Source organism: Schistocerca serialis, chromosome 2, assembly GCF_023864345.2.
Source record: "Schistocerca serialis cubense isolate TAMUIC-IGC-003099 chromosome 2, iqSchSeri2.2, whole genome shotgun sequence".
NCBI lineage: Eukaryota > Metazoa > Arthropoda > Insecta > Orthoptera > Acrididae > Schistocerca > Schistocerca serialis.
This window is the reverse complement of record NC_064639.1, coordinates 606,041,096-606,067,399: the sequence shown is the minus strand read 5'-3', so window position 1 is coordinate 606,067,399 and position 26,304 is coordinate 606,041,096. Positions and strand designations below refer to the sequence as shown.

General features: G+C 41.2%; 1 protein-coding gene across 1 annotated transcript in view; it reads right to left on the bottom strand.

The window, feature by feature from the left end:
• The window catches only part of LOC126456273 (G-protein coupled receptor GRL101-like), a 568,827-nt gene that overhangs the window by 139,597 nt on the left and 402,926 nt on the right, over window positions 1-26,304 (bottom strand). The window contains exons 13-14 of the mRNA XM_050092025.1: window positions 14,273-14,407; window positions 3,048-3,167 (exon numbers count right to left, since the gene is read on the bottom strand). Coding sequence (XP_049947982.1) covers window positions 3,048-3,167; window positions 14,273-14,407 — 255 coding nt within the window. The remainder of the gene's footprint in view (window positions 1-3,047; window positions 3,168-14,272; window positions 14,408-26,304) is intronic.

The following is a 26,304-nucleotide window of genomic DNA, read 5'->3' as shown; positions in this document are numbered from 1 at the left end:
CGCGGTCTCGACTTTAGGTCGCTAATCGTTTTCTCTATTAGTTTGAGAAACATTAAAATTTGTTTTAGCTACGAATCACTTGGTATTACGGGCAACCACAGCTGTAATGAAACGATTCTATTGATAAAAACCGCAGTAGCAGCATCAGAGTGATTGATTAATCACGACTGTTTTCATGCCGCTTTTGTCACATCTTCAGGTAACAAAGAACTGAATTTTCAATACATGATGTCCTTAAAACTCCGTAAGGGTAAATAGCAGAACGCGTACTTTGTAACGCCTGTGCCGCGTACGAAGACAGGTGACTTTTTTTATTTGCTCTACTTGGGTTTTGAGGTCGTTATGTATTGAAAGGTCAACTGTTTGCTATCTGAAGGTGTGACTAAAATGTGACGAAATTAGTAGTGATTCTTAAACCATTTTGACTCAGCTGTCATCAGTTGCAATGTGTTTTAGCTATTGTGATGAAGAACCTGATGAACAGCCCGACTCTGAACTGACTGTTTTCGTGTAGCACTAGATTACTTTCGTTTATCAGGTTTTTTTTTCAGCTGTGTAATATAGTTCGGAAAATGGAGGATGTTCCAGCAGCACGAAAAGCAGCGCTGCCCTTTCTTGCTCTACAAGAAATTCTAAGAACTTCTGCTGCATGGTCTGAATGGAACTGAAGAGTTCCTGGGTAAAAACAAATAGAATATTTTAAGTATAATCTCGCTCCTATGTTGAACAGTTTTGACTATATTTTTATGGCCTTTGATCTGAAGAGTGGTTTAATGCAGCCTCCGCAATGGTCTTTCCAGTTTTCATCTGTGCATAGCTGTCCTGAAAATTAACATACATCTAAACCTGTTTACTGTAGTCTAGAAGTCGATATTCTACTACGGAATGGTGAAAATTGTGGTTTCCTTTACAGACTAACTCTTAAAGTTCGGAGTCTGTGGCCAAACAGACTTTGGACAGCATCGCCAAGGAATTTGGGACGAAAACCAAACTGGTAAATATAGTCAAAGAGACCTTGTCAGACATTATTAGATGGAGAGCGCGGGAGGAGGGGGGGGCGGCAACTATGTCCCAGAGATTCTGTAATAGTTAGAAGCTCCCAACTTCGCAGTTAGGAAACAAATCTTTAGGATACTATTCCACTTTTTGTTAACGACTTTGCGGCACTATTAAAAAGTGCAGAAGAATGAACTGTAGAAGTCAACCTCTTGAAACACATAGCTCGACATATATGCCTCAGGTTCTCAGCACAAAACATCGAGCTCATGAGTAACAACAGATATGAACTAAAAATTTTCTGAAACTGAGTTAGATGTTATCCAAAAAGATAAGAATTCACTTACATTGGTAGGAATTTACAAGAGAGGGGATTAGAAGAAAATGTCGTCGAATATCGAATCGTAGGACCCGACATGGAGTGACAAAAGACATCTACAATAAGAACTGTATCACCTAGGATGAATGCTTTTATGCTAGTGAATGCTTGAGGCGGACTAGAGTGGAAATCTAAATATTTCTTAAGAAAAGAACCCTAAGAAGAATCATGGATACGGAAGTAAATGAAGACGATTAATGGACTGACATCCGCTTAAGTAGTAACAATGAGCTATTCACTCCAACTCGTGTTTCAGGGTGTTGAAATCTCATGTTAAAAAAAAAAAAAAAAAGAACATACAAAAGATGAGGGGGGGGGGGGGCATGCAACACATGTGGAAGAACGATGTAGCATGTAGAACGTAGGACGAAGCGAAAAAGAACCAAAACCGAATAGTGTACTCATTATGTCCGCCGTCGAGCAGCCGCACACTGTGGACGCCACCAAAGATTGAACTGAAGGTCACGTTGGAGTCTGGAGGCGCGGAGCGGTGCAGGCGCAAATGTGTACGAGGGGGACAGAACTGACGTCGGTATTAACGAAGATATTGTAAATCGGGACTGACACATTCAAGCGTTACACTAGTTCAGTTAAAGGGCAGTGGTAGGCCGTCAAGATTTATAACTCACAGTCATTTAAAAATACGTGAAGTATTAGGGAACATGGCGATGGCACATAGGCCAAATGAATGAACAGGCGGTACAGTGTGAGTACAGTGTTTGGTTTTTCTCTCATCCCACCGTTCCTGATGTTAAATTATTAGGTCTGTTTGGTTATTTGAATCTCTCCTCTTTTTCTAGTCACATCCATATGCAGTGACTTGGAGACTTTGAAGTGATTGGCCCGACCGCTTGTAATGCATAACCAAGTACAATTAGTGAGTCTCCTTGTTTTCTTAGCTTGTTCTTCTGGTTTTCCCAGATGCATTGTTTTATATTTTCTCCGGTTTTACGTAGCTGAAAAGGAGGTTTTAACTTCCAAAACCGGTATTGGACGGAACAAATCATTATTACAGCTGAAGCGGATGTCAGTCTATTAATCATGCCTCTCAGTTCTGAATGTCCTATAAATCAAATTTTGTGTAAACCAAGATGGATAGTTACTTCCGACAAACAGATAAGTACCGGAGGACGTGTAGAGATCAGACTGAGTAGGAGCGAATGACGTTTCTGTGCTACTTGTACCAAATCACTGAAATAAACTAAATAAATATGTTACTACGGAAAGAAGAAGACCACCATGAAGACAGAATTCTAGAAACACTAAAGCATCGGATCCGCAGACGTTAGAGTGAAGGTATATTTTTAGGGAAAATATACGTAATTTGTTGGTTTATAAACTGAGAGGCGCTGTAAAAAAATGTTCGTGCTTGGACAGAAAAACAAGGTAAGCAGGTCAGTGAGCGTATGAAAGTGTATTACAGACAGAGAAACACGTCAGATAAAGAAAATGAATGATTTTGTAGGGTGTCTGAGTCTTAATTTGGAAAAAAAAGTCTAAACAGAGAAAGAAAATAATTATTACATTATTCTGAAATTGGTGAGCCACAACCAGCAGTTCTGTTGATTTCCTGTTACTGCAGATGTGACAACGGATAATGCCGCATCAACACCTAAGCGCTTTGGCCATTGCTTATTAACTGGCTGTTTTGAGGCAGCCAGTGTTTACTTACTGCAGCCGTCTTCGTCAACCCAAGTGTCCTTGCAGTCCAGGAAGGCGTTGCAGCGCAGTGACATGTTGAGGCACGGGCCGTTTCTGCATTTAAATGTGTCTTCTGGGCACGTCACATTCTCTGCAAAACGATTACAAAAAATAATATTTATTTCGTGAACGGGGTCTACAGAGAAGTTAGAACACTGTATCGTTCACGATTTTATTAACGTATGTAACAAATCCTCAAGAGTAGGGTTTATCACATGAAATTCTACGTTGGATGGTATTTTTACGACTTTCGTATAAATGCCCAACTCTTAGCAATGTTTCGAATCGTTCGTTCACCTATTGGTAATGAAGACCCTTCGGAAAAGAAAGATTAAACACAGCACCAAATTGAAATAATGAAAACTGCAAGTACCCTCTACTTCACATCAACAATTAGCTGTGGAGGAGGACTCTTCTTGGTGGTTTCCGCATAACTAGACAGAAGCTCTAAAGTAGTCTCGTTTCCTTTGGTTTAAAAAAAAATCGTCTGACGAAATGAAAATACTATAACAGGAGAAGAAGACTGGATATATTCGTACGAGCGGGATCGTAAGCAGCAATAAACAGTTTGGGTCCTCCAAGATGAACCGAAGCCAACCACAGTGGCTCGTTCGAGAATCCTTCTGAAGAATATAATTGCTTGCTTCTTTAGTTGTAACAAACATTACTTTATTTGAGCAAGGGGTACTCTTATTTTTCACAAATCACCTACAAAATCAGGAAAAACGATAGAAAAACCTACATCATTCAGTATGCAATACCAGCTGTCACACATTTGGCCAAAAATGCATTATTTGACAACAAAAATTACGATTTGCCTCATTGCCCGTATTCGCTTGTTGTATCAGTTGACAACTTCTTTCTGTTTCTTATATGTAACAAATAATGTGTGACGACAAGTTTAATCAAGAAGACGTTTGTGGAATGGCAGGGAAGACCAGATCTCTATGTGCCTCTGCTGAGTGATACATTACTGTTGCACCTGATGTGAGATACCTTCAAACCTGTCCCGTCTCTCAAGGATTTGATTACAAAAATAAGTAGAGATAATCAGTCAGAAAAATTGTTATTAAACTCTTGGTACACTCTGATCAAGTCACAGCCACATGCCAGCAACACCTAATGTCTATATATGTTACTATGGCATATGTACAGCGTGAAAGCTACAGGCCGTTCGTTGCCAACATATGGGTCCCCGTTCACTTGATAACATACTGCACTAATGTAGCCCAGTAAAGGTCTGCCCTCCAATGTTAAGTTTGCGTCAGTAAAAGTCTACCTTCCACTTTTACGTTTGTGTTAAAGTAATAACCAACACCCTAGAAACAGACCCTGATATTATCCATAGATTCGGTGTTATTACTTCAAGTCTTAGTGAATGATGAAAACGAGATAACTATTTGGGTTCAAACACTTCAGAGTCAGTGATTCGATAAAGGATGACTACTATTTATATAGAACTTGTCGAAAGTCTCGTATCAAAATACTTTGTGATGCACTTTAAGTATATTTTTGAAGCTGGTGCATTTAATCTGTTTGTTGAGTATAAATGTTGCAACCAAATGTATTCTTTACCATTAAGATATATAATCGATGTAAAGTGGCTTTTCTCATCGTGGACAACATAATAAACACATGAATACCTTCCCTGTATGGTGGTAGCAAGTGCTCACTAAAACTGCTGAAGGAGACATTTTGCTTTTTCTTGTTGATTTAGTTCATTTCATTAGTCAAACCTTTACACAAACTGAAAAGATAAAGAACCACCTGAGGATCTTTATGCTGGATTCCATTAACAAGGTTGTTGGTAAGTTGATATGTGAGCGATGTTTTGCTTGAATAAGTAACTTAGCATGTACGAATAAAACCACAGAAGACATTGGGATCATCAGAGGTGGTTTTTATTGTGGAGAAATATTGCCTTATGTGGTTCAGTACTCCACTAAAAGCATTTATGGTGCGCCGAACTAAGCACACTGTCTAATGAATCAAAGAGAAGTTAGCTGGGGTTGCTGTTGCATTGTTAAAGAACAAGAACAAACTCATGTCGATCACGGTTTGGTCGGGAAATTGGACTTACCGTTTTCCAGTCTATTCTCCTACCATTAGCCACATACCAGTTAAGCTTAGAATTGGAAATTTTTTTGATTGTAGTAGACTGTGTATTGGAAGGTCGCTGCACATAAATTCATGTGCGTTAACGACGAGTCACTGCGGTCTGTAGTTTGAGTTATCGTGATATCTTCCTTTAATTCTCATAAGACGTTACCGGCAGTTGCAACAGCATAAAGTATCCATTACGTCGCTATGAGCTGATAGAGCTTCGTATCCCTGTAATATGGGAATCATTGTGAATACGGCAGGCTGTATACTTTCTGGGTACATCAATCCATATTTCAACCTTCCACGGCAGATATTCGCAACGTAAGAGCTTGACAGGAGACAAATTTGCCTCTGCTGAGCGTCTCTAACAGAGAACCAAATTTTGTTCCTTTTTTAAAACTCGTGTTTCCTGGAACAGCATAATCAAGGAAGCGACTGTAATAACGGATCAGCCGACTGTCATGGCAGCAACGACGAATTGCCGCCACGAAAATGGGGCGGAGCGGACGCCAAATTCTTTTCCGTCGTTCGTTGCGGGATTAAAATCCCCGCCATCGACGGTTGCTATTTGTTTCTTTTCTCATCAGCGGAATTTTCTAGTGTTTTTTAACTCTTGTCCTTCTCCGCGTTTGTGGTTATTTTCTTTTCCCTCTTTCCTCTACTTCTCATACGTGTGTCATGGACGTTCGAGTGTGATGTACAGCAACCATCGCAGTCTTGCATTCGCCGTTTCTGTCAGTAGCCGCGCACTACAGGGTTGACAATGTAGCTTATGGATGGTCGTCTTACTAATGTCATTGCTGACAGTATAAAATTAAAAAGCTTACCACATTTTCGTGGAAAAAGGAACGAGAAAGAGTGTATGTCGTAAAAGGTTGCTAGAAACCCACAATTTGACGTAGTTGGTATATTAAGAAGATTTTGTTGATGTTGACGTCTTTGACAAACTAGATTTCTACAACAACAAACGCTTTTCCCACTACATGAGATACGTTTACACGATCCAGTGTCGAAACTATTACTCTGAAGAATGTGAAGTCGAAGACTTCGCTATAATACAGCTGTAGTGTTAGATCTAAATAGTAACGAAAAAATAAACAATTTCCAAGTACGACTATGCCTCCACATTACTGTCGACCTTTCCTTTGTCTGACTTCATTCAGCTTTCGTACAATGTAAAGTACTTCCTCTCCACAGAATGAGATGTCGGGATGAGAGGCTGTGAGCCAGAAGTCGATTTCCACAAGAGACCTGTTCAGGGGAACTGACGAAAATGGCTCCACGAGTCGCCCAAACATTGTGCTGTAAACAGAATCGAACAAACATATAAGCACTTCGTCTCACCGAGTACAAATCACAATCTGGTTTCATTTTATTTCCCAGAAATTCCCAGTGCCATCTTTTACATCGTTTCCTATGTACACACTGAATAGCAGTAAGGAAAATGCAATCCTTTATTATTCGCTTCTTACTTACTGCTGATGGCATCACTATTAGACACAGAATGAATACGGTATGAAAAGACGGGTGAAGTAACCACATAAAGTCTGCTAGGATTATAGTCATAAAATAAAACATACCTACGTAATTGCAGTCCAGTAGCAAGGATATAAAATTCATGTGCGGGAGTCATACATTAAATAGGTCGCACACAATTTAACTGTGAATAGAGACGTCGACATCATGACAGAAACTAATTATATCAGACCGATATCTGGAAAAATATAAGCGTCGTAAGGAGCAAGACAAGATATGGAACGAGGATAAAACTGCTTCCCGCATCTCTTTTACGTAGTCAATCCTGGGACACTTGTCCACATAAAGCATATATGGTCTTCTTGTTAAGAGACTTCCTGGTGAATATAAAATAATGATCGAAGATGTCCGAATAAATTTGTAAACGTACGTAAATGTTATGATGAAGTAAGTGAGTACAAAAGAAGTCGAAGTGATCATCTCTGCAGTGCATCAGCGAGGTAGGTTCGTCTGAAAGTATGGGGTTATAGACCTGCGAGTACGGGAGGTACCCAGACAAGCTGTTAAGGTAAAACTTCAACGATGTTGATGATGATGATAAAGTGTAAGCTTTTCATACACTGACGGAATAAATTACAACAGCAAAAAGTAATTAATGTAGAGAAATGACATTTAGGGAATGCATTTGTCTAGGTAACATATTTAAGTGTTTAATATCGCAAGACCACAGGTTGTAAAACGCGCGAGATCAGCCACTGCAAATGTGATATGCTGCTACATTAATAACCAGCGTAGCTTGCAGAATTTTAAATGCATGGATGCAAACATACATGAGTTGTGTGGTCCAGCTGCCGGATGTCAGTTTGTGGGGCGGAGTTCCATGGCAGTGGCACTTAGTCGGTCAGTACAGGGACGGTTAATGCTGTTTATGGATAACGCTTGAATTGTTGTCCGATGATATCCCATTTGTGCTCGATTGGCTACAGATTTGGTTATCGAGCAGGCCAAGGCAACATGTCGACATACTGGAGAGTATGTTGGGTTGCAACAGCTGTGTGTCAGCGAACATTATCCTGTTGGGAAACACACCCTGACGCTGTTCATGAAAGGCAGCACAGCAGAGTTACGTACAAATCTCCAGTCCGGGTGCGTGCGTGGGATAACCACGAGGACGCTCCTGCTGTCATACGGAAACGCACTCCACACGTAGGCCCACTATGTTTAGCACCCAGACAGATTGGCTGCACGCCCTCAACTGGCTTCCTTGTAGCCAATGGCTCCGAGGCAGGTCCAACTTTCATCAAAAAACGCAGCAAACCTTCACCCAGCGCTCTAATGAGCTCTCGTTTGACACCTATAAAGTTGCAAGTGGCGGTGGTTTGTGGCCAGTGGAATGCACACGAAGGGCGTCTGGCTCACATCTGTTCATGAAGTGACCGATTTTTAAGAGTTCGAGTGTCACTGTGGTGCCAAATGTTGCTCAAATTCCTGCAGCAAGTCCACCACTATACGACCTAACCACACGCCCAACACGATGGTCTTCTCTCTTGGTGGTGCCACGTGGCCGTCTGGAGCCCGATCTTCTTGCGATCGAACATTCTCGTGACCACCGCTGCCGCAAATCATGTGAAGTACACTACTGACCATTGAAATTGCTACACCAAGAAGAAATGCAGATGATAAACGGGCGTTCATTGGACAAATATGGTATACTAGAACTGACATGTGATTACATTCTAACGCAATTTGGGTGCATAGATCCTGAGAAATCAGTACCCAGAACAACCACCTCTGGCCGTAATAACGGCCTTGATACGCTTCGGCATTGAGTCAAACAGAGCTTGGATGGCGTGCACAGGTACAGTTGCCCGTGCAGCTTCATCACGATACCACGATTCATCAAGTGTAGTGTCTTGCGTACTGTGACGTGCCAGTTGCTCGGCCAACATTAACCAGACGTTTTCAGTTGGTGAGAGATCTGGAGGATGTGCTGGCCAGGGCAGCAGTCGAACATTTTCTGTATACAGAAACACCCGTACAGGACCTGCAACATGCGGTCGTGCACTACACTGCTGAAATGTAGGGTTTCGCAGGGATCGAATGAACGGTAGAGCCACGGGTCGTAACACATCTGAAATGTAACGTCCACTGTTCAAAGTGCCGTCAATGCGAACAAGAGGTGACACAGACGTGGAACCAATGGCACACCATACCATTACGCCGGCAGATACGCCAGTATGGCGATGACGAATACACGCTTCCAATGTGCGTTCATCGCGATGTAGCCAAACGCGGATGCGACCAACATGATGCTGTACACAGAACCTGAATTCATCCGAAAAAGTGACGTTTTGCCATTCGTGCACCCAGATTCGTCGTTCAGTACACCATCGCAGGCGCTCCTGTCTCTGATGCAGCGTCAAGGGTAACCGCAGGCATGGTCTCCGAGCTGATAGTTAATGCTGCTGCAAACGTCGTCGAACTGTTCGAGCAGATGGTTGTTGCCTTGCAAACGTCCCCATCTGTTGACTCAGGGATCGAGACGTGGCTGCACGATCCGTTACAGCCATGCGGATAAGATGGCTGTCATCTAGACTGCTAGTGATACGAGGCCGTTGGGATCCAGCACGGCGTTCCGTATTACCCTCCTGCACCCATCGATTCTATATTCTGCTAACAGTCATTGGATCTCGACTAACGCGATCAGCAAGGTCGCGATACGATAAACCGCAATCGCGATAGGCTACAATCCGACCTTTATCAAAGTCGGAAACGTGATGGTACGCACTTCTCCTCCTTACACTAGGCATCACAACAGCGATTCACCAAGCAACGCCGGTCAACTGCTGTTTGTGTATGAGAAATCGGTTGCAATCTTTCCTCATGTCAGCACGTTGTAGGTGTCGCCACCGGCACCAAACTTGTGTAAATGTTCTGAAAAGCTAATCATTTGCACATCATAGCATCTTTTTCCTGTCGGTTAAATTTCGCGTTTGCAGCACGTCATCTTCATGGTGTAGCAATTGTAATGGCCAGTAGTGTAGCTACATTCCTGCAATGTCTCTCTGTAGCATCGCAGAAGGAACATCCAGCTCCTCGTAACCGTATTATACGACCTCGTTCAAACTCAGTGAAGTTTTGATAAAGGCGTCTTTGTCGTCTGAAAGCCATTCTTTACTAACATCACCTCACCACGTCCAATCACAAATTTCACTAACGTGCACCACCGTTATGGCGTATATTTAAAGCAAATTTGATTTGCATCCTCATAATGGTGCTACTAACGCCACTATTATGCGAATCCGTGTAGACATCATCTTTCAGTTTAGAACACGCCTACCAACATTCGTTTATGTTACGCAACTCGATCTAGGTGATGCGATTTCTTTCTGTCAGTGGATTTCAGCGCCCACAAAGTTTTTGGAAGCACAGAGAAAATTCCTAAAATAGCACTGTATTTTTCAGTGAGGTTGAGTGTTGTACCCGTGTGCATTTATCGTACTTTCATCTCTCCTTGTAATAAAAATGTAATAAACTTTTTTAGTGTAGCATTCACTTTAAGTATGTTACATTTTTTCTGATGTACAAAGACCATTCTTGAAAATTAAGGTTTTCTCAAATGTGAATAACTATTTAAAGTACGACAGGATCCAGTACCTAGGAAAAAATATTGTATTCTATTTTAAATGCGTTGCAGTCGAGAAAAATCTTGCCAATTACGTCTTTAATATTCTACATGCTACAGTATTACTCTACTGCACACCGATAGCCAGCAGGTGGAAACAAATAATGAATAAGTATGATCAAAATCCGGTTACACGTTAAAAACATTTTGAAACAGTACCTATTAGCAGCTAACACAAATTATCATTTTAGAAACAGGGAAAATGGCGAGACATTAACGAAACTCGGTTAATTTGCAAATATTAAGTATTCTACTTCAGGGTACAACATGCTGCACGACTGACGATGTGTGGGTTCACTGTCTACAGTTTTAAAGTAGTTTTAAAGTAAGTAATTTTAACGTATACAGAATCTTACTGACCATAAAACATTGTAACTGAATAATTGACAGTGTCCTGAAAATCGCATTAGTATCTTACAGAGCACTTACATAAGATGAAGGCGTAACACAGGGCGTCTCAAAAGTAACGGTACAACTAGAAAGTCTTATAACAACATACTCACACATTATTTGGCTTATGTGACAGGCGAACGCACAAAGTTTTATACGTATCTGTTCCAGGTTTCGTGAGTGTAGCATAATGGGAACCGTTCAAGAAAAGTCTCACGTGTAGAATGATTTATTGACACCATGTCGGATACCTAGGTTCAAAGGAACACCCAAACTACCCTCTCGGGCTTCGATACGCCTGTGGTACAGGAATATTCTGCAGACAGGAGCGTGGAAGTGAAGCAACATATTGGAACAAGTGTAGCCAATACAGAACAGATACGGTTGGCTTTACATCGTTCACCAGGAGCTGCAAATCAGTAGGGCGGCCATACACAGTGTCCATTGGGAACGTGTACAGATGTATCCATACCAGTTGCACACACTGAAACCAAACGACAGGCCACAACGTACGCAATTCACCGTGGACTTTCTCCACCGTTTAGAAGAGGACAGTAATTTTATAAACAATCTAGCAGTGTCTAACGAAGCCACATAGCATGTGTATGGGGCATGTAATCCGAATACTGTGGTGTGGTGTTCTTTGATGGCTGATCGATTTGTTGGACTATTCCTTTTCTCAGAAGAATCATTTAAGTCTAACAGTTACCTTGATATCTTATATCCGTCTGCGTTATCGCAATTGGCTGACCACCAATACAGAGTGGTTTTCAAAAATGATGGTGCACTTTCACACTGGGTTCAGACTGAGCGAAAAGCTCTCGACCAGGTGCTTCCATATCACTGGGATGGCAGATGTGGTCTAATTCGCTGACATAGGTCACCTGAAATTTTTCTTTCTAATGGAGATACGTCAAGGAAAGAGTCTGTCAAACGCCTGTCAGCCACATCAGTGATTTAAAGTACCAAATCGCAGCTTCCATCGCCACAGTTGCGCATATGGTGCGTCGAGACTGGACACAGGTTGAATACAGACTGGATGCTATGCTTGCCACCAAAGCCTCACGTAATGAAATTGATTGAATGGCTTAAAAACTTTGTGAGACAGTGTGTCACAAAACCTAAACATGTTGTGAATATCATCATTAGTTCGAATACCGTCACAAATTAAAGTTTTATTGTACGAGTTGTAGTGATCAGTACTTACCTGCAATATATTTTTGTAATTTCATATGGGGTTTCTTGTAGATGGTTTTGGAGATGTTACTTTAATTTTCCCACTTCAGTCGTTTGATTGAAATACTCTTGTCTCGTTTATCGATAATAAATATAAAATTTAATTAATATAAAAGTAAAGTTTTTAAATTGTAATTAGCATAAATTCTGTTTAGGAGGTTATTTCACATCTGGACAAGAAAATTATGAAGATCTTGATAAAACTATTCTCTCTTAAGAATACTACTCGCACTTTCTTACGTGTATAAAGATTTCTGTTTTATCTAGGGCGTTATATTATCAATAAACGAAACAGACTGAATAAAACAGTTACACACATTGCCTAAATGACAGAAAACAATACGGATGAACACATATCTTTGACGATAAAATACAAAGCTAGTATTGTATAGTACGCTGTCTCATCCACTACCCTACGAGGACATGCTAGAAACCAGCTAAAAGGTAAAGTAACATTTAAAGTAACATCCCATAGCATATACAATGGTAAGCCGAAACATTATGCTCACCGCCCACCGCGACGTTGGATTCCGCTTGGTAGCATTGAGGGAACGTGACGCGTATGTAAGCAGAGCAGAGGCAGACGGGGGATCACCCTAGCGAAGATATGGACTGCAAATGGGTAGATCCTCTGAGGTAAGGGACTTTGACAAAGGACAGATTATTATTACGCAGAGCCTGTAAACACCTCGATAGCACCGAATCGGATAGAATGTTCACGTATTACTATCGTGAGCGTCAACGGAAAGAGTGAAGCTACTACTAGGCACTAAATGGTTGGACTTCCACGATTCTTCACAAAATGTGGGGTGCAGAAGATTGTCTGCTCTATAAAGTAGGACAGATAGTGACTGTGGTATCTGTACCGAAAGAGCACAATGCTGGTGCACGTACAAGTGTTTCGGAGCACGCCGTTCATCGTACATTGTCGAACACGGAGCTCCACAGCAGAATACCCCTACGTGTTCACGGTTGCAGTGGGCGCAGGACCATCGGAATTCGAGCTTCGATAAATGGAAACGTGTCGGCTCCTCGGGCGAATCACATTTTTGCTACAATAGCTCGATGGTCATCTCCAAAAACGCCGACATCGAGGTGAACGGTAGCTCGAAACGGGCAGCGCGCCACGGACACAGACTGTTGGGAGCAGTAGCATGCCGCGGGAGACATTCTTCTGCGCTTGCATCGGGCCCGTTGTAGTAATCGAAGACCCGCTGACAACTGCGAACCACCTGCATCCCTTCATGCTTACCGAGCGAGGCGACGGAGAGATTAGCTCTCTAGACTCGCATTCGGAAGGGCGACGATTCACAACCGCGTTCGGCCATCCTGATTTAGTTTTTTCATGATTTCCCTAAAACGCTCCAGGCAACTGCCGGAATGGTTCCTTTGAAAGGGCACCGACGATTTCCTTCCCCTTCCTCCCCTAATCCGATCTTGCGCTTCGTCTCTAATGGTCTCGTTGTCGATAGGACGTTAAACGCTAATCTTCTTCTCCTCCTCCTCCTCTCTCTGTGCTTTATGTCTTTCCCGACGGCGATGTCGTCTTTCAGCGGTATAATTGTCCGCGTCTCGGAGCGTATTCCAGTTATTTGAGGAGCGTTATAGTGAATTCACGTTGATGTCCAGGTGACCAGATTCACCTAACGTAAATCCTATGGAACCCATATGGATCGCTGTCGGTCGCCGTCACCAAGTACGCAACTCAGCAAACTGTCAGTTCCCTGATACGCGGAATCAGTGATGTACTGCGTTCCAAAGACAAACAAGCGATGAAGCAGGTGGTCATACTGTTTTGGCCTACTGTGTAGCATTATGTACTGTATTAATGTGTATCTCCTGGAGGATCCTGGAGGACCGCTAAAGATGGTCACGTAGTGCTACACTGATCGAGTATAAATCAAAATCAAAGAAAATTATACATATAAAATTTTCTTTGATCTTGATTTATTTTATTTATTCTTATGGCGTATTCTGTTTTAAAGTTCATTTAATATAAATTATATATTTCAATATATTACAAATAATTAAATATTTATAACAGAGAAAGAGAAACCAGCACAAAAATTGTAGGGCATGTCTCACGGAAAGGGGGCAAAAGTCGACCCTTTACCAATGGTTGATATGAAACCGTATAAAATTGTCCAATAATATGGAACCGATATAAATGACAGATAACGAGTTAGCAGCCCGCAGCTTAGTGCAGAACTTGTGTCAGAGCATTTGTGCTGGGACGCAGGTGGAGAGCACAGCAGAGTGGCTCGGTAGAGGAGCTGGGCAGACAGAGAGACAGGCAGGCAGCTTACCGCAGTGCAGCAGGTGGGAGCCGTCGGCACAGCCGCTGCGCTCGTGGCCGGACTTGAAGCAGACGTCGGTGCGAGGCACGCACTGGCCGCTCAGGCAGCGGAACTCGTCGCGGCCGCATTCCCGCCCGCGGCCCACTGTCGATCCAATCACACACACGTCAGCCACACTAGAGCCACAGGTAGCCTGGCACTCCAACTGCTACGAATACCTCTACTTTGCTATACAGAGGGGTTTAATAAATAGTGACAATAGCTTAGTGGCGTGCTGTATGAAGCACAGAAAGGGATTTAACAGTTTCCACTGGTATCCATGTTCGCATAAGAGAGCTGATTATAATACAACAAAACTGAATAGGACGCGAACACAGAATTTTGTAACTTGGACATGAGTCGCATTCGTGTGAGGCAGATCGCGTATGAATTCATCACTTCCGTTGCCTAGTGACATCGCACACAACACAGTGGCCTTTCGGAAAGCGTTCTCTTGTGGCAACCACGACAACTCTCAGACGAGAATAAAGCCACGTGAATAGGGTTGTCACTGCTGCATTTAATGCGGAGCATGATTCATTCCTGCACCTTACCGTCGCAAGGGACGAACCGTGTGTGGATCTCACGACACGAAAGCATGAGCAATCATCACTGCCATCGAGCACTCCTCACATCCCCCATCGGACGAAAGACGAAGAAAGTATCATTCTCATCGAGACCTCCTCGTATCCCCCTTAACAACATGAAAACAATTACTTTCGCGAAGACCTGACCACAGTCTTTTGGGACAATCCGGGCGTACTGCTGGTTGATTTACTCACTCATGCAAAGACCGTGGATGCTGGAACGGCTGCAGAAAACTTTCATATCAAATAAAAGAGATGGTTTCCGAAAGCAGCTGAACCTTAATAATTTTGTGTATCTTATTTATCTTTGACGTCCTGAGTAAACGTTTCCTCTCAGAGGACTCGTTACCTTATTGTTTTTGAGGAACCTTTGAACATAGGTGGAGAAAAAAAAATGTTGTGTAACCAATGAAAGTATGATTAGTTCAAAGCTTCATTACCTTCTTATTAAAATGTCATAAGAATGTTGTGGTAGATTACACAGTTCAACAACGAAATTTATACACGAGGAAAAATACCCCGTCTTTCTACACGGTCCAGTCACATTAATCTAACCACCGGCGTATGTTAGACGTCAGTTGTAAGTCGGCTGTTTATGTTTTCTCTATGTAAGTAGGCTGTTTATGTTTTCTTATTGGCAACATTACGTAGCGCTCAATATGAAAATCACTAGCTGTGCTGTGTGCAGTCTGTGGCTAGTTTGCATTGTTGTCTGCCATTGTAGTGTTGGGCAGCGGCAGCTGGATGTGAACAGCGCGTAGCGTTGCGCAGTTGGAGGTGAGCCGCCAGCAGTGGTGGATGTGGGGAGAGAGATGGCGGAGATTTGTAATTTGTCAGGAACTGCTATATTTATATATGATGATATCAAGGTAAATACATTGTTTGTTCTCTATTAATATCTTTCATTTGCTAACTATCCCTATCAGTAGTTAGTGCCTTCCATAGTTTGAATCTTTTATTTAGCTGGCAGTAGTGGCGCTCGCTGTATTGCAGTAGCTTGAGCAGCGAAGATTTTTGTGAGGTAAGTGATTTGTGAAAGGTATAGTTTAATGTTAGTCAGGGCCATTCTTTTGTAGGGAATTTTGAAAGTCAGATTGCGTTGCGCTAACAAAATATTGTGTGTCAGTTTAAGGACAGTCGTGTAAAATTGTTCAAAAAGGGGACGTTTCATATGGCGACCCTGCCAGGATACCTCACTGGAATCTTCTGATTTTTTGTTGTAGTTTGTGTAATTAGTGTAGATTTTGTTTATTGCTAGCTCGTAATTGTAGAGAAAATCTCCTTTGTAGTTGCAGTCTTTCATTGTTGTACAGTAAAACAGTTGTGGCATGCATGTAGATTTGCACCAAGTATTTCGCAGCTGCAATTAACTAGGTATTATTTTCAGTGTTATGTTAATGTGTTCTCTTATTTTTGCTCTTCAAATTGTGCTTTTCTGTGTTGTTGTGTGAAATATTGTGACAATAATGGCGTGTGAAAAACGTAATACTAGGCTCCAAAGTAAACTGAGAAATGACAGTGAAAATGAAAGCAGTGTGTTAGCGCCACCGAGTAATGAATTAACTGATGTTCAAAGTAGTAATTTGGTAATTGTGCATAAGGAAATGGAGTGGGCTGCAAACAATGGTGTAGACAGTGAAACAGGTAGTGAACAGGGAAGCATTATCGATCGATCGGTCGGCAACAGCTCGCCTCAGGAATCCGAAATGACAGGACACAATTTCGCAAATACTGTAGATTCAGGTTTTGGGTTATCACCGTTTTCTCAAATAAGTCAAGACGCATTTTCTGCTTGTCAAAATGTGAATGTTGCCAGTGCAAATGCACTGCCGAAAAGCGTAGAGAAACAGATTCCAGACACTAATACATTATTATTGCAATTAATGCAACAAATGGAACAAAATCAGAGACAAATGGGACAAAATCTTAAAAAGTTAGACACAGTGGAACAAAATCTCAAAAAGTTAGACACAGTGGAACAAAATCTCAAAAAGTTAGACATAATGGAACAAAATCTTCAAAAGTTAGACACTACACTTGAACAAACACGTGAAGATTTAACCACTGAGTTACATAACATCGAATCGAAATGTCAAAACGTCTGTAATGAGGTAAAAACACAAATTTGTGAGCATTTCCAACCTATTTTTTCGCGTCATGAAAATGTATTACAGAATCACGAAGCAGCCATAAAAGAACTGCAAACTATTGTTCATGAAAATCATGAGACCTTGCAAGCTAAATTTGACTCACTTGCATCTACCGATTCGGTTACGCAACTTGCAAAAACTCAGGAAAACTTTAAGGACACAGTAGATACTCTGAAACTTGGTTCAGAAAAACACACTGAAGAAATAAGTACACTATCGGAGAAAGTAGCCGAACTTTCGGATCAGGTCACTAACTTATCTACAGAGGTAGATGATGATCTGAATGACACAAGACCCGTAGCCTTCACTGACAGAGAAGAGTATGAACAAATAAGAAAATTCAAACAAAATCAGAATCAAATTAATACACAACACCAAAGAGAAATCCGGGAAGTACAAGATCAGCTGACACAGGTAATACAAGAATTACGTATTTCAGAGGACACTGGCGCTCCAACATGGGAAGAGGGACTTAGAAACACGGAAAAGCCGCAAAATAATAACACAGGGCATTTCGGAAGTTATGAAAGACATTGGCAATGTGCACCGAATTTTGAGATGGAACGGCCGACACGACCTAACAATGACCGATATGCGACTCGCCGACATGATGATTTTGACTATAAGCTGTTCATTACTACACGTAAATTCAAAACATTTAAGAATTCTGGCAACGACATTCATCCACAAGCATGGCTCCATCAATTCTCTCATTGTTTTCCTCCCAACTGGTCGTTAGAACACAGATTAGAATTTATGTGTGGCTACTTGGAGAATGAACCAGCTGTAAGAATGCGATCGGTAATTCACGATTGCCACAGTGAAGGAGAGTTTTACCATGCCTTCCTCTCAGCATATTGGTCTCAAGCCACACAAGACCGAGTATAACATGGCATCATAATGATGAAACATTTCGAACAATCTGAATTTTCCAGTCTTGTGAAATATTTTGAAGACATGTTGCATAAGAATCAGTATCTTTCAAACCCATACAGCCCCTCAGAACTCATCCGCATTTGCTTACTCAAATTGCCTGAACATTTACGACATATTATTTTGGCAGGACGTTGCAAAGACGACATTGAAGCATTTCAGGGACTCCTACAAGAATTAGAAATTGACACAGACTGTCGCCGGATGCGAAAACAGAAAAACAATCACTGCAGGTCACATACGTCACAATTCCGTGATGACAGAAACAATAACTGGACACGAAAAGGCTATTCTTACAACGCAAATCGTGACCAAAACAGACACCACCCATATGACAACCGTTGGCAGAGTAGTAATAACTACAGGGAAAGATCACCTCTCCGTGGTAATGACTATCACAGAGACAATAAGAGAAACAGACAATATGGGAACCAAAATAAATACTATCAAGGGAGGCAGAATAACTTCAGACGCAACAGTTCAGCGCAGAGCTACGATTCAGGGAGAAATTCTCCACCACATGACCGACAAACAAGAAACTATGTAAAGTACCGACAAAACGACAGACGTGAATTTCATCAGAACTGGCGGGATTCTAACAGAGCTGGGCCCTCTCGGCAAGGTGAATTTGTAGAAGTTAGGTCTCCTAATCCCAATAACGACGCGCGCCAACAAAGGAACAGACAATGACTCGCACCGCAGGCATCCGCGTGCGCCGGCTGGCTCAGAGAAAAATAACATAGACGCTAACCTTGAGAAAAATTCCAGTATTCTTTACCGACGTATACCACATGATAATTGCGTTGAAGTTGAAACTCTGCGTACTAGGAAGAGTAAAGGTTTACACCACATCTCACATGTAAAACCGTTTATTGAGAGATAATCTGCTTTTTAACTTTGTCTTTGCCATAAAACTTTTCACTTCACATTTCTAGTATGCTTTGTCAGACTTAAGAAACTGTTAACATACAACTATGTTTGAAGTTAAATATCCAGTCTAGAACCTAGGGAACATTTTTAAACAGAAATTACAAATGCATTGTTATAGTGAACAGACGACACAGTGTTGTATTTGTACATTCTTGCTTGTTAGTTGCACGATTACGTAACGACTATAAGGCTCACATACTTAGAACATTTACCAGTACTGCTAATGAGATTTTAATGCAACATTTTGGTTTACTTGAAAATACATTCTGGGTTTAATGTACTTTCTGTGAGATACCAGACGACACAGTGGTTAGTTTAAGTGACAACTACACGGTTTTATCACGACGCTACTAATGAGTGAAAATTTACAATGTTGCTTTTGCAGTGTTTCTGTTTTATATCTGCACAGTTTTCTGTTTTATTCTGGAAAGTAAAACAGGTTTTAGTAGTAACTTTTGTGGTATAGCTACAATGAGACTGCCTTTTCCATAGCACAACAATACGTTACAGCACAGTACTTTCATCATCACAACAATAAGCGTAATAACTAAGATATCTCTACGCAAAGCATTTCACTTTTGTTTATCATGAGGTAAGTACATTGGCTTCTGCAGAACTTAGCTTTCGGAGGACGATAACTACGACACTTCCACACAGATTATGTTGCAACAAGACGCACATTTAGCGCTACAGTACACGTATTTGAGTGATTAATTTTGTACTTAAACCATTTATTTTTCAACATTTTTGAATTACAAAGAAAGTTTTCCGTGATACATTTCATTCCATTGCTGTAATCTGTAACACCTGAGGGTATAATTACATTAATCCTCAGGGGGGTACACGCTTACTTTGTGTACCATGTGTGTGGCAACCACAAGGAACCCTAGCTAATATGGTATTTGCTTATACAACTTTACGCATTAGTACCATATTTCTCTAACACACAAATTACACAGCTATCTGATCATTTAACTGAGAGATAAACTTTTTTTTCTACATCAGTGACACATGTTTACGCAATCCAAAGTTGGGTAACTTCACACTTATGAAACTGTATTTTGTCTGTACTTTGTAAACTGTTCATATTTTTTCGGAATCATTGTGATACTATGAGAGCTTTGAATGATGTATTTGGTAAGGGAGCATGATTTTAAAGTACGTTTGAGGTAGATGACACTATTGAAATGAGCAGAGAATTTTTTTTAGGTTTTGAAATTATTGGAGGAAGCTACGACGATTTTGAGATTTGACTGAAGTGTTATGATGTTATTATTATGACGACGATGTGTACTATGCTGTTGAGATATGTTTATGATCAATAAGATGATGCTACCGTATATGAGGAATAAGAAGTATGTTGGAAACCAAGAATCGTACTTTAAGAGTTATGAAATGTGCGTAAATTCGTGACTGTATCACAATGCTGACGAATATTTTATTTGGACACTTATATTTATAGGATTTTCTTTCTACAGATTTGCAACGCTAATTCTTGACCTGTGAAATATTTTTATGTGAGACTGTCACTGTAGCGGAAACTGCTGTCGTAAATATTTCCGTAAGAAAGTTAAGTGACCACCTGCACGTAATGCGTCGTGGGCACCCAGCTGTGTCGGACGCCTGGAGAGAGGGCCATTGGCGCGTGCCTTTCAGAGCACAGGAAAAAAAAAAAAAAAAAGGGAGGCCATTATCCTGGCCATTGTCATTCCTTTAGAGAAAGCATCGCAAATCCGACACGTTAATTACTTGGAAACATATCGTACTTTCTGATGTTTACTGAAATGCCTAATGAAATGACAAGAAATAGTTTGTCTACACCCCTGACTATGACTACTGTCTTTCTAGATGAGAGATTTTTTTACTACTTATGAAATGCCACATGACTATTGAACGATGTTCTTATGCTTTGCTTTGTACATAGTTGCTTATTTCATTTGATATCTAGTTTCTAGCTGCACTGCAGCATTGGTTAAAATAAAATTTTATAGATGTACTAATATAAATATTTTCTGTCTACAGATCGAGTATATAATAATTTTTTTCAAAAAAATGAGGGAGCACAAAGCGACATTTACCTTCACAGGAACTGCATTCATAATTTTCTTTTCAAGTACTTGGTAATTTCTTTTGTAGAATAAATTGTGATGCATCACTCTAGTGTTAAGATGTGACATAGGTATTAGACATGGCCATTTTTAGTGTAATATTTTTTTCTGCTTGAGCTATGTCATGTTTAGATATCTGCTGTTTGCCAGGCATAGTGCTACTGAACTTTAATTTGTGTTACTCTGCTAAGCCAGATTTATTTTTTTGTTGCTGCACATTGGCTCATATTAGTTGTAATGTTGCATTGCTTGGTAATTTAGATTTACTGTAGCTTGCTTTGCAATTTTCCAATTTTTTGGTCATTGCTGTTTGTGTTACTTATTTTGTGCTGCTGCATTGCCTCGTCCCTTAGTTTAGCATCTGAGCTCAGTAGATTTAAGTTAGCTTAAGAGGGGGTAGCCTCTAAGAGAATGAGTTGCGATGAATTGGAAGAAATGCATTGAGAAAGCAGGTATAGATAGGACTTTTGGAAATAACGAAGAACAAAGGGAGATCTCCGAGAAGTAAAGAAAGTTTTGTTTGCAAAATACTGCAGTAAAACAAACCCTGTCCTTTCCTATTGGTGTTATCCCACTATATGTTTGTGTACCCTTGTGTATTTGTTTTCTTCCTGTCTCTGTGTAGTTTCATAGAATTTTTTCTTCTTTTAATATTAAGCTACATTCACTATGATGAGGAATACTGTTATCCTCAAATATAATTTGCATTAATAATATGTTATTTACCTTGTAAATATGCTTAGACATTATTTATTCTGGTTTAATGCTCATGTGTGAAGTTGATGTTTCAAAAGTTATTGTGATCATTTATGTATGTACTCATGTCATAATTCCACTGATGTATATGTTTATTTCTATTCTGTTGTAAAGCCTGTACTACAAATGTTATCTGTATTGTTATGTTCTTTAATGATGTATTTTGTACCTTTGTTATTGTATTCTTATGTTATAAAATTGTAATTGTCACCAGTTCATGATATTATTAACTTGTTAGTTATATTTCACTGCACACGTTTCTGTTGGTCATAGTATATGGATAATATGTGAGAAGTTGGGACTGTGAGTGTTTGCACGTTTGTTACTAATTCAGCAAGGGACTGGATAACAGCATTGCTGGTTCTAAGGACAATTCCAAAAACTTTGTGAGTGCACAAGTGGTGGTTTATGGACTTGCTATATTCTCCGCAAGACTCTTTCATGGTGAATGTGCACCTGCACAACCGCAACAGATGGCTGCTGGCCATCTCTACAAGGACTACAGTGGGTCGGCACCTCTGGTGGCCCACCAATACCATTATCTCTACAAGGACTACAGTGGGTCTGCATCTATGATGACCCACCAACGCTGTTATTTCTACAAGGACTGCAGTGGGTCTGCACCTCTGGTGGCCCACCAATACCACAATCTCTACCAGGACTCCAGTGGGTCTGCTCTGTGGTGACCTTCCTACCAATATTCTTCAAAACTTCGAATGACTCTGCTGTGGGTTTGCTCCATTGTGGCCCATTACCTGTCAGCATGTCAAGAGTCAGCACTGTCTTTCCGTTGGAAGGACAACACTACTTCTTCAAGACTGCATGGAAATCCACTACTTCTGTGTGCAATTTCTTTTACTAATGAGACTTTGTGAAAAAAAAACCTGTAATTACTATTATGATGAATGATCAGGACTATCTTTATGGACTGTGAGAAAATTATAGCTTTTGACCAACATTGTATCAATAAGTGTGTGCATTTGATTTCTTTGTTATTGTAATTATGAATAATTTTATCAAATCATTATTGGCCACTGCCCAAAAAAAATTTGTAAAATTTTTTGTGGGGAGCATGGGGGCTATGTAAGTAGGCGGTTTATGTTTTCTCTATGTAAGTAGGCTGTTTATGTTTTCTTATTGGCAACGTTACGTAGCGCTCAATATGAAAATCACTGGCTGTGCTGTGTGCAGTCTGTGGCTAGTTTGCATTGTTGTCTGCCATTGTAGTGTTGGGCAGCGGCAGCTGGATGTGAACAGCGCGTTGCGTTGCGCAGTTGGAGGTGAGCCGCCAGCAGTGGTGGATGTGGGGAGAGAGATGGCGGAGATTTGTATTTTGTCATGAAGGGTATACAAAGCCTGTCTGGGGTACGCGAAATACAGTGCAGTCGTTGGCATATTGCGGAAACAGTCAGATTACCTGATGTCCAGAGGGCCATGATCATTTCCTTTCGAGCCAAGGTTGGAGCATTTCCTAAACTGCTACGTTTCCAAGCGATAGCGTGCCGCCGTGGTAAAGTATACTGTGCATGGAAAAATGGCGCTATGCTAAACTGGCGCCGAGGTAATTGTGGTGTATGACGGTCCATAGATGACAGTGGTAAATGACGACTGCTGAGATGTGTAACGGGGAATAGACATGCGACTGCTGAGTAACTGACCTCCCAGATGAAAGGGCTACCAAGTGTCTCCCCCGTCCAGCAGACGTTGCTGCATTTGGGCCTCCACAGAAGGCGCCTGTTTCGTGCACCTGCTCTGACTGCTGTTAATCGGCTATGAGGGCTGGAATCTGCACGCTAATAACGCAATTGGACGTTCACTGAGTGGCAATACGCGACTTTTTCTGATTAACCATGTTTTATGCCTCTTCAGACAGATGCCCGTCTGGAAGCAAACATCCAGCAACCTTGGCCGGTAGCGCCCAGGCCGGAAGAAGGAGCCTTATGGTCTGGAGAATGCTTTCGTGGCATTCCTTGGGTGATCTCGTCATTCTGGAACGCTCAATGGATCGACTCAAGTATGGATCTACCCTTGGGAACCAGGTCTATCCCTATATGTCTTTTGTTTTTCCTCAGCAAGATGACATCTACCAGCAGCACAAAGCAACGTTTCACACTGTTCGCAGCGTATGTGCATGATTCGAAAATAACCAGGAAGAGTTTACTATTCTCCCTTCGCCACCAATCTCCCCAGATTTAAACCAAGCCGAGACTCTGTGGGACCATCTTATTCGGGCTATTCGCGCCATGGATCCTCAACCGAGAAACTTGGCACAGCTCTCCAGAATCTCGCAGACTCACTTCCTGTACGTCTTCCGCTGCAAAATGTGGTTATTCGGGATTTTGAGAGGTGGTCGTATTAATGCGACTGGGCAGTGATGATTTTGCCACACTAAGTTCTAGAATGACAAGAATTTTTCAGATCCCGTTTTCGTGTTATACGGAGATTGTTACGTCCTTATTTCTGCTTTTCAGTTATCGATTTCTTGTTATATCACGAATGCCACTGAAATCGTACTTCAATTCTGTGTTTAACGCAGTCATAAGATAAACATAATCACAGTGAGTCGACGACCTTGACCTCATCTTCAGATATATCGATCGGTGAAAACGAGCTACACGTGATATTACACCAGTCTTTTGTTTATAGCTAACAATGAGATTGACGGCCGTCAGGAGCGCTCCATTGTGTGTCGTGAATTTTACGAGATTTTCTGAGTTATAGTGTGAAATCAAAACTGTTGTTATTCCCTGGAGATGCATTTATAACCCCAAAAATAGATCATTCTTTGCCATTTTTCATTGGTCATACATTTCAGTGTTAAATGCCATTAAATCTCTATATGACAAAAATAATGTTATACATGGATTCAGAAACCCTTAAATTGTATGAATCCATTTACATATTCGTGGCATAATTAAAATTTTTGAATAGAATACGAAAAATTTCTGCATCAATATTTCAGTGAAAATATAGACACACTGTATCTAAAAGAAATAGAGCCATCCTAGAGAAATGGAGCAATAATTGTGATTAGTGCATCGAATCAGCCCCAAAGTACAGTCAAAATTTTGATAAGACTATGGATGTTGCGCAGTTCTGCGCTTGTTAATCTATGGCCCATTATAATATGTGAAGAAGATGTAAGTTTCAATAACTTTCAAAAGTGATCTAATCTATATTTTCAAGTGTCATCTTCAGCTTCAACACACTCAAACACAAATAAATCGGCTTTTCTGGCTTTGTAAAAAACGAAAGTTTACAATTTGTTGTCTAATGTTGTGTGTAATGAAGGGTTACGCTTCTCCCGTCTTTAAGATTCAGAATGCGGTAGGTATACAGCGGTGTGGCTGATGTTACAACTATCGATTAACGAACGTTATTTAAGTACTATCGAAACTGGTGAATGCATGGTTTGGAGGCTTCCTACGACATAGAACTCAGCATTTACTTCTTGAAGTAAAGAAATTATCAGATGTGAAACGCCGAGAGAGTTTTATAGGGACCGTTATTCCAAGTGATATAAACAGCTCATTTTGCATCACCTATACATCAATGAACACGCATCCGTTGCACTGTAGCACACTTTGGCTCTCCTTGGCTCGATTTGCCGACAGTGTGGTCGAGACATTACTGCTTGACGCCCATCAACATCGGCCACCCTAAGGTGAGGAGGATACCTGCGGCATTGAGCAAAGCAAACATAAAGTGGTCCCATGCACGCTCAACCAGGTTCAATGACAGCATAAGCCGCTGGTAATTTCAGTCGGTTGCTTCCCACCTCCTGGAAGCAGGTGTTCACAAGATGGGTGGGAAGCTTTCGAACCTGAACTCATCGCCAAAATGATGACTATGGAACTAGATAACAGGTTGAAGGACGCTACACAGCCCTCAAATTACTCCCCATAGTGATCAGAGTACAGGCACAGATCAAACTGTATACATACACAACTCGCTGCTGAACCTGTCGCACTTCGTGGCTGCGGCGTGCATTGCTACCTGGCCACCTTAGCAGCGTTAGACAACGATCATCAAGCGTCAAACGAATCCTGCACTCGTTAGCGAAGAGCAACCGGCTTTTTTGACCCAGATGTCCCTTTGTGTCCGTCCTTTAGCGCCACAGTGTAGATGTTGGTTTCTACCACTACTCGTAATGGGCATCTAGAGTCAAACGTTTTGGTGTCTACTAGCCACAGTTTGCAGACAGCAGTCATGAGCTGGTGTTACGGACCCAGAATGAACACTACAAGACAGATCTTCAGTGTTGTTTGTCTTATGATAAGAGTTGAATGTTCGAATGGAGTCGCTGTGATGTATGGCAATTCAGAGGGCAACAACCTTTCTTGGCGTCAAGTGAATATATGTTTGCAATTTCAACTTGAAATGACTTCAAGGCACGTCAACAGACAGAAACGTGTACACAAATCGCATTGTCCCTTCCGCTGTCAGAGAAGTAGTAGTGATTCTCAACAGTGAGAAGAATGCAGAGGAAAAAGGTTTCCATCCATAACTACGTACCATACCCACGGCCTTCGCCTGCA